Here is a 9,311-nt window from a genome sequence, read left to right as displayed (position 1 = left end):
AAAGAGAAAGTGAGAAAGGCATATGTTACACATACAAAGCTGGCCCGAATTCGGTAAACCAATGAATTTCTTCAGTAAGTAGATGTGGAATACTGGGTGAACCTTATTGTCTCCGGAAGCTGGCAAGACATTGATTTACTTCAAAGGCTCCAAAATAAAAAATAGTAAAATGTTATTATTTAATTTTATAAAATAAAATATTTATATAAATTTTAATTATTATTCATTAATTTAAGTTTATATAATAAATTTATTTTATTTTTTCATAAAGCTCCGTGCAACGTACCGTAAAAATACTGGTTTACACCCAAAATCATCATTAGATAGAAAGTCATTTCTCTGATGTTCTAAACAGCGGCCATTTTACCTACATCTGTCACCACTCACGAACAAGACTTGTACAAGAGGCCAGCGTTGAGGTGCCGCTGCAGCAAGAGTCACCTCCGCGAGAAGCACCACCACAAGTAACATTGCCCTGACAAGTGCCGCCACGAGGTCTGTCGGCTTTCCCCCGCTGGTAGGCGAGACTGCATCGCGTGATTCGCTGTTTCCACGCGAGTTGCGATTTTGAACGTCGATCCAAAAAAAGTGACTTTTAGGCGACTCGAGATCGGAGAAGGAGAAGAAGATTGTGGACTCGTAAAATCTTACTGGTTGAAACGCGATTTTGACTACCTTGGTTAGCTCGTTTCTTTCCCTCATTCTCCGATTCCACAATGCAAAGGCTAACCCCAAACTGCACAATTTGGAGGGGCATAGCCTCTAAGGTCAGAAAAAACTTGTTTTTCATCAATGACCCTTTTGCTGTGCGGTCTTTCTCTGCGGTTCCCCTTGCAGCAGCCACAAAATTGTATAAACCGGAGATTCCGTGCGATTTCCAGAAATGGGCTTCGATTGGATTCTGTAGGACGTCGAAGTTCGCCTCTGGGTTCAAACCTCTGCAACCGAAACCTTTGGATTCTATTGTAGATATCCAGAGGTTGAAAGATCGATATCCTGAAGATATTGCTTCTATTTGGGATGATGTAATGTCTCGTTGATTACTTGTTCTTAGTTCATTTAAACTTGTTTGATTTGTAGACTCTGTTGCTATTCATAACTCAGTTTACTGAAGCTTCTCATGGTTCTCATTAAGAGCAACAATTTGTTTGTTTGTCCTTGTCATTTGCTCTTCTTGTTAAACTTGTTTGAGTTTTGGGGAGTGAAAAATTAGTTGGACAAGATAGATAACTTGGATATAATCTCTAGGAAGAATGGAAAAGGAAACAACAAATTAAAATTTGGGCAGTTAATTGATTAATGGGAAACAAGAGGCCTTTCTTGTGTGTGATTAGTATGATTTAGGCAAAATGTCCATGATCACATAGAAGAATGCTGATGATCTCTGTTGGAGCAATTGAGTTGTTCTTCTTGTGGGCCTCTAGGATTTTTCTTTGAATCTACTTTTAGTTTTGTTGCTCTTATGTATTATTTATTCACATATATTTTCGTTATTTTATTTTTAAATACATGTTTTGACTGTTTTTTTTTCCAGTATCACATAGGAAGAGGTCATATTGGAGCATCTATGAAAGCAAAACTTTATCACTTGCTGGAACATAGAGCTTCAGAGTGGTATTTATATTTTATCAATATTGATACTATGAATTTGTTGTATTCTAGATTTCATGTTCTCAGCTTTCTTTATCCTTGGCAGCCGATACTTTGTGATTCCTTTGTGGAGGGGAAGTGGATACACTACAATGTTTGTTCAAGGTTTGACAAAAAAACACTCTTATTTATTTGCTTGTAAAAAGTTAATAATTGTTTTCAATTAAAACTATATTACACTTGATTGATGATTTGTATTTGGGAAAGATGAAAATGTAAATATTATTTCCCCAGTTTATGTAGGTATTATAATGATATTATCTATTTCTTGGATGTGATTATATGAGAGAACTTGAAAGACTGAGAAAAAGAAAAAGATCATTCTAGGAAACTGTTGACATTATAGAATTAGATGGAAAATTGGAAAGGCAGACAAAGATGGACCAGGAGCACTAGTAAGTATGATTTATGAAAGAGAGTCTGAATAGTTGCAGTACATGACACTGACCTCATATTTCTATTTCTACTAATAATTAATAAATAACGATCTAGAACACATACTCGTGCAACAAGTACATAACCACCTTGATTGCACTCAGAATGCACTGCAATATACAATTGAACTGAATAAAACTATTTTAGTAGTATTAGACTTATGCATGGACCGACAGTTATTCTTGTCCGCAAATAGAGATATGTATACAGGTCAGGATAGGGAATTTTCCCCTTGCTGATATTAATATCTACAGAATGTGGGAAAGATATTGTAATGTGTCCACTTATATATATGGACTATTTTTTAATCCGCTAAGCAAATAGGGATATATCCTAATTGGCAATTATAGCAAATTTAAATGGCTTGCCTGTACACTTCAAATAACATACCATAACCATTAACAAATCAACCAAAAGTGAAGCAGTAAGGAGTATACTCAATCATGTTTTGAGACTATTTTGATCCTTTAGGAAAGAGAAGATATCTTGAAACGTAAAGATCACTTCGGTAGCTTTGGAATTAGATTTGAACCAAAAACCCGAAACTGTAATGCTGCAAGATTAAAGATTCAGTCAGATCAAGCTATTATTAGGAGTTCTAAAATCAACTTCATCAAACATAGAAGAAAGCATTACGTAAAGACAATCAAGAACAACAATAAAGCAAGTAAAAAGGAAAATAAACAGTGCAGAATGAAAATAGATTGAATCTGGAAATTAAAGATTGAAGAAAGGATTAGAACAAGGGAAGCAAAATTGAATTACTGAAGGGTTATACAGCTGCACGCATCAGTTTCCATCTCTTGTCATTACTTTGCATGCCAAGAACTCTGAACCAAAATCCGACTTTGCAGAGAAAAGAAGATTGCGTAGCTCAAGTCTGAAAAGCTATTCAATATCTGTCTTCATCCATTTCTATATCTCTCTCTACTGCCCTTATTTATGCTAAAGCTAAATAAGCTAAAAACTAAAAAAAATACAAGGTTGTATCAGCTTATTTACTTAGACCAAAACTGTCTTGGCCGAACTCAGCATTACAAGGCTGACTTTTACAGAACCAAGCTTCCAAATGCAGTGCAACAAGCTGCAAAAGATCACACAGCTCTGACTTGGACTCCTCAGCCCATCACACCTTCAAAGGCAGCTTTACTCGTGTCCATATGCGTTATTCAGGTTCATGAGAAGTTCAGCTTCTCCAAACACCTTCAAACTTGGTCTTGAACTGTCTTGTGCACCAACTCTGCTGCATTAAGAGTAGCCCACCTCTAAGACAGTGGAATGTTGTTATGAATCCAAGTTAGCAACATCAAAACTCAGAAACACCACTGCACTAAGAATCTATAACTGAAATTGTTGCTGAGCTAGCTCCTAGAACAGAATTGTACTTCTACAAAAGCTATCATAAGACCAAAAATACTATCTAGACCAAAAACACCTTTAACAACACTTTATTAACAAGTTGTTACAAAAACACAAATTTTCCCTACCAAAAACTAAATCTGAACTAAAAGAAGGTAATTAACACAAAACAATGCCCAAAGGAGTGCTACTAACTACCTAAAACTAGACAAAATAGGGACTTAACACATCCCCACACTTAAACTTTGCATTAGTGGGAAAACTACAAAGAAGATAACAACACAAGCAAAACATCATATTACAGCTCTGGACAGAATAAAAAACTTTTAATGCATAGCTGGAATCCGTGAGCATCCAGAGAATCTGCCAAAACAACACTTTGAACCTCTAACCAAGTCAGAATTTGCTAAAATAAGGCAAATACATTAAGAATTGATCAAACTAAACTCTAGAAACAGAACTGACCCCACTGGATAGTGTTTACCCTCATGCTCTCATGTGTGTTTGGGTTAAGTATTTGTCTCTCAGCACATCAGGAGCACCAACATTGTCATAGGCTTGGAAAATCTCTCAAATCAATCACCATGTTAGAACAGTGCACTCATGATCAACAGGTCTTTACAAAGCTTGTAATGTGGCTCGGGTAGGGGTAGGATAGAGGAAAGGTTGCAGAGCTAAAACCAAGGAAATATGAGGCAGCCATCGGGAAAATCTAGAACACACGTGTGAGTTCAGTAGCTTCATCACAAGTCAGACCTTCACATCCTTTTGTTTTTTATTTACTTTCCACTTTCCTTTTTTTTTTAACTATTTCTTCTTTCTTTCCAATCATAGACCACAACTTTTTTCAGATTTTCTATTTTTCTCAGTTTCAAACTTCTTTTCACATCTGTTCAGCATTTTGCCTTTGATCAAACTGTTTTGGCACACTTCCCCCACACTTGAGTTTCACAGAATTTTCCAAAGTACTTTCACAGCCCCTCACAAATCCATGGTTAGGTGATCATTGATTTTTCTGGTCTAAGGGTTGTAGTGAGCTAGAAATCAAAAGGTAGAAACTGGGTGCAGTGGAAAATCTGATCAAGGTAGGCTATTTTGCTAGTGAGTTAAAAACAAGGAATGGCTATATAATGTCAAGAATGCATCATACAACTAGCAGAATCAACAAGAGATGATACAAGTTCTGGAATGTTAGTATCCTACGTGCAATCACACCAACAAAAAGCAAAGGTGCAAAACTCACTTTAGTTCAAATATGTCAGAACTGATTCAGAACTGGTTATCACAATAAATTATGCATTTTACCTCAAACAAACTATTCTAAACAGGTCAACAATTCTAATTATGCGTGCAGATCAAAGAACTCATTGGAAAATCAGCAAAAAACAGTAAAAAGATTAATTCTAAACAGCTTTGTCAAAGGTTTTCAAAGAAACTAAAACAGAAACTAGCTAAAAAAAATTCAGCAAACTGAAAACATCATATGAAACTACCTTGACACTATAAAAAAAATGTCTTAAAAATCTAAAAAGAGCAAATGTATCATGCAGAAACTAAGAGCAAAAGTGAAAAAAAAAGTTCTCGGAAATTTTCAGCTCTCTCCTCACACTTGAAACACACGTTATCCTCAATTTGTAAGGGAGTGAAACTGATTCAGCAAAGTTAAGCAGAAAACGAAAGGCAAAATGTTCTGAGATAAAAGAAAGTAAAGTGTAAAGGAGGAGTAAGCTCAGTTTAGAGGGATTTCAATCACTGGTTCTGCGCCCCCCTTTGGATTGATCAAAGGCTGTGCAGGTATTGCACCAGACTTCTGCTGCACTAGCTCATTGATAGCAGCAACCAGTTGAACCAATTTGTGTTTTCAAGTCTTGAATAGTGGCTTCCATTGTAGGGTCTGATCTCACATGTTGTCTGCCCATCAGTGGTGCTGCATTTTGTCTTGATGGTGATGGTGTACACCTCTGCTTCTGGTTAGCATTATATGACTGACTTAGGCTGTTTTGTTGCTGGGACTGATTCTGTGGTGGTCCATATCTCAGATTTGGGTGCCCTTGCCATCCTGGATTATACGTATTTGAAAATGGGTTGTAGGCCTGCTGTTTCTGACTTTGATTGGTCCAAGCCTGTTGTGGTGGTCTAAAACTGTCCTGTTGGCCTGAGAAAATTCCAGCCTACTTAACTAATGCAAAATTGAGTAAATTGATCAAATGCAAATGTAAACAAGTGTACAAGGATCCTACTTAACTAATGGAATGAAAAATTTAACAAGACAAAATGCAGAATTAAAAATCCCAATTCTAACCTAGCCTAGAAAATTGAATAAACTAACTAAACTGTAAAAACAGCAAACATGCATTGGAACAAATTTCAATTGATTAAAGGACAATATTAAACATACAAACAGAAGTAAAACAAGTGCTAAAACGTAAATGGAAGTTCAGAAGTGGAATTGTAAAGAAAACAGTAAATCAAAGCAAGGAAAACTATCTACACCAGAAAACACTCCCCAATGATTCATATGGTTCTGCTTTTGATTGCCAAGGATCATTTCTGATTCCTTGGAGTATAAGTGGTCACTTTGTACTCACAAAGCCTCAGCATTAGTGGGTTACAAAAGTAGAATTCGTAAGACAGAATCTAAAAGCAGAAAACAGTAGATTAATTGGTAAAAGATTTCAAGAAAGGTATATTTGCATTGAAAGCTAATTGCAATTTGAAGAAATAGCAGCGGTAGAACAAAGAACCTGAAGAACTTGATTGTCCAACTCATTTTGCAGTCAAGACAAACTTGCACTTCAAAGAAACTCTACTCTACTTGCTCTAAATGTAAGTGTTTACACTGATAACTCAGAAATTGAAAAGCTCTTTCTAATTTTCTGACTTAGTCTACTATACTCTAGCCTAAGAAATGGAACCTACAAACTGTTAAAACTGTCTACAACAGGTCATGTTAACTTCCAATTACAAGTTAGATTTATTTGCAAACTGTTCCAGCCAGTGCAAATGCGTATCCAGCTTCTTCAAGTAGCCAGTCCTCCAAGTCAGTGCATCTTCATCCAACAGGCTACATATCACTAGTGCAGGTCACTCTGTCTTCTCCAATCTATCCAGTTAAGTTCCTTACTGCTGGCAGCAGGTTGCTTCAACAGCTTAGACCAGTTCCAGCCAGGTCTCTTTGGCAGCAGGTCAGCTTCCTTTGCAAACTTCTCCACTCATCACAGCCTGAGCTTAGTCACGTTGAGCTGCAGCTGTATTTACGTTGGCAGCTTCTTCAGCATGTTTACACGCAGCTTTTATAACTGGATTGGTTCTTCAATGTACAGAAATTCACAAGCTGGACTTCCTCTCAAGTGAACTGTAGAAGCACATAACAGTACCTAGAAACACTATTTAGAGGGCTGAATTACTCATTAAAAATCAAATTAGAAACTGGCTTAGACTAATCAAAGTGACTAAAACAGAAATTAACTAAAGCACAACTAAAATCTACTCTAGAAATAGGAATCAAAGCTAAAATCTATTATTTACTAGACTAGAAATTAACTAAAATCAGAACTAAACTAAAATTATAGTTAAAAACATTTTATCAACACTTATCTTTGTAAAAACAAGGAAATTTATTTTAAAAACCAAATCTGTTCTAAAAATAGAAAATTAAGACTAAACTATACCAAAAAGAAGTGCTACTTCAAAACACAACAAATTAGAGATTTTACATGCTTCCTATGCTATCTTTGATATTTGATAAGATAGTTGTCCTCTTCCTTCCTTTCTTTTCTTTTCTGGTTGGTTTATTTACCCATTTTGTTTGAGAAACTATTTTCACCGGCTTATCTAGTGTGAACGAGTAGTTTCCAAGACCTATAATCTTCATTGCATTTATAAATGTCTGAATCTGGTTGAAACCCTGTCCACAGATAAGTATAACTAGTTGGGGTTGGCTGTTTTCACTTGTTTTCTTCCCATCAATCCTCATATCTCTACTTGCAACATTATTATACTGTCTACAGTGAAATATTTTTTTCATATTCCTTTTTTTATTGTTTTGATTACCTGTAGTCTTTAGCGTTTTTACGGAACTTTCAATATGACAATGACACGTTTTAGAGATTTATGTTGATGTCAGATCTTCTGAATTGTTGAGAATGATTGTTGGTTAGACATACTAAAGAGCCTCAATTAGAAACCATTATTTTCATTGTTGTCTCACATACATATTCATCATTTTCTTGCAGTCCAGACGCCCCACATGCTTTTTACAGGTCTTGAAGATTACAAGGCCAGGGGAACACAAGCATCACCCTATTTTACTGTCTCCTTTTACACTGAATTTGCAGAGAGCAAGGATCTGGTACTGATCCGTGGGGATGTCGTATTTACCAGCAAGCTTACTGATTCAGAGGCAGAATGGCTTTTGGAAACTGCTCAGTCTTTTTATTTGAATGATGCAAGGTACAAGCTGGTTGAGAGGTTCAACAAAGAGACACGTGATTTTGAGTTCAAAGATGTCTTGCAAATACTGAACATGCCTATTTTGTAACCTTTTTTGAATTGAACAACTGCTAAACTAACAGCGTAGCAGAAGGGAGGATTTGATCACGGATGAAATTGCAAACGAAGGATAGGAAGAACAGTAACTTTTTCATTATTTAGTCATATTCTTTTGCACAAGGAAGAGTGTCTTGGACTGAGCTTCCTCTTATATTGTAGTCTTAGATTCAGTCTTTGTTTTTCTTTCATGCTGATTCAATAAATAGATCTTGTATTGACTCACTGCTTCAAAACATTTACAAACAAACAGGTAAAATAGAAAAAGAAGTTTTGTTTTTGTCAGTTTGTATTTGATTACATATATTTCAGGAATTTTCAAAGGGGTCATGGACTTAACACCCTCCCTCAAAGCCAACATAAACTACAGAGGAAGATTTAAAGTACTGTTTGGAATTGCATGTTACCATTGCAATTAACACCCCTAATTCTTTTAAAATGCTGAATTGGAAACTCAATTATAGTTTCAACCATAAATTGCATCTGTCAATAATTGTAACTATAACATGCCGTTCATTGATAAGATTATAGTTTGAGTTCACATTCCACTCATAAATGGTGGTAACTTCAATTTGATGTTCTGTGCTTATAGCCATGACAATGACACACAGAAGGTATCTCACCAGAGACAGAAAATATTTGCTCGCTATTTATACTGGTGAATGCATTAAATGAAATGTGTTGTTAGAGATTTGACTTGTATACACGTCTCACTGATTTGATTGTGAAATTAATAAATTATTGGTTATGCAAATTATTATTGCATGTAAACTTTTCCTTCATAACTACATTTTATTCAACAAGAGAATATATATATATATATATATATATGCCATTTGGAAACTGTGGAGAGAACTAGAAGATATGTTCTATTTAGAGATAATCAATTTCAACTCTAAACATATAGTAATATTTCGAAGGAAAAAGGTATATATAGTATCCTGATATGATAGAAACGTAGGAAATTTAAGTTCTCTTCTGAGAAAATTCCTTACAAGCACTTTCTAAATGATTTTTTCAGTAATTAATTTGTGAAATGTACTTTTACTTATTTTTAAAAACTATGATTTTTAACCAATATAAAATAATTTTAGTTTATGAAAGAATCAATTTTAATTTTTACTTTTTTTTAATCTTTTCCTCCATAACATAGACTTGACGAAAATAAAATTTAATTGTGAAAATAAACAGAATTTCCACACCGAAATAAATTATGAGCATAACGTGGCAAGATTTTGAAAATCAAGAAGAACCACATTTGAATGGTTCCAATGGATTTCTATATCTTCATTGCCTTAATTAGCATTCATATTTCACTT

General features: G+C 35.1%; 1 protein-coding gene across 3 annotated transcripts; it reads left to right on the top strand.

Annotated features, from left to right (window-relative positions):
* The first annotated feature begins 297 nt into the window (after positions 1 to 297).
* On the top strand, positions 298 to 8,277 carry LOC124827816 (ATP synthase F1 complex assembly factor). Of its 3 annotated transcripts, none has more exons than XM_088093067.1 (5): positions 298 to 1,025; positions 1,535 to 1,614; positions 1,697 to 1,755; positions 6,439 to 6,629; positions 7,680 to 7,939. In XM_088093067.1, exons 1-5 carry the CDS (start codon positions 717 to 719, stop codon positions 7,800 to 7,802), a joined length of 762 nt encoding a protein of 253 aa, XP_087949193.1. In that variant the 5' UTR covers positions 298 to 716; the 3' UTR covers positions 7,803 to 7,939. The 3 variants fall into 3 exon arrangements, with proteins under 3 accessions (XP_087949193.1, XP_087949196.1, XP_087949195.1); XM_088093070.1 differs by having other exon boundaries at positions 305 to 1,025; positions 7,685 to 8,277; XM_088093069.1 differs by lacking the exon at positions 6,439 to 6,629 and having other exon boundaries at positions 313 to 1,025; positions 7,680 to 8,277.
* The last annotated feature ends 1,034 nt before the right edge of the window (positions 8,278 to 9,311 follow it).

Source organism: Vigna umbellata, chromosome 6 (assembly GCF_029865625.1).
Source record: "Vigna umbellata cultivar VRB3 chromosome 6, Vumbellata_1.0, whole genome shotgun sequence".
Taxonomy (NCBI): Eukaryota; Viridiplantae; Streptophyta; class Magnoliopsida; order Fabales; family Fabaceae; genus Vigna; species Vigna umbellata.
This window is presented reverse-complemented; position numbering and strand designations above follow the sequence as displayed.

Excerpts from the sequence above, each read along its gene's own strand:
- LOC124827816 (XM_088093070.1), top strand. The coding sequence starts at position 717 with ATGCAAAGGCTAACCCCAAACTGCACAATTTGGAGGGGCATAGCCTCT. Across the intron at positions 1,756-6,438 it reads CACTACAATGTTTGTTCAAG|CCAGTGCAAATGCGTATCCA; the intron begins GTTTGACAAAAA and ends AAACTGTTCCAG. Across the intron at positions 6,630-7,684 it reads CCAGGTCTCTTTGGCAGCAG|ACGCCCCACATGCTTTTTAC; the intron begins GTCAGCTTCCTT and ends CTTGCAGTCCAG.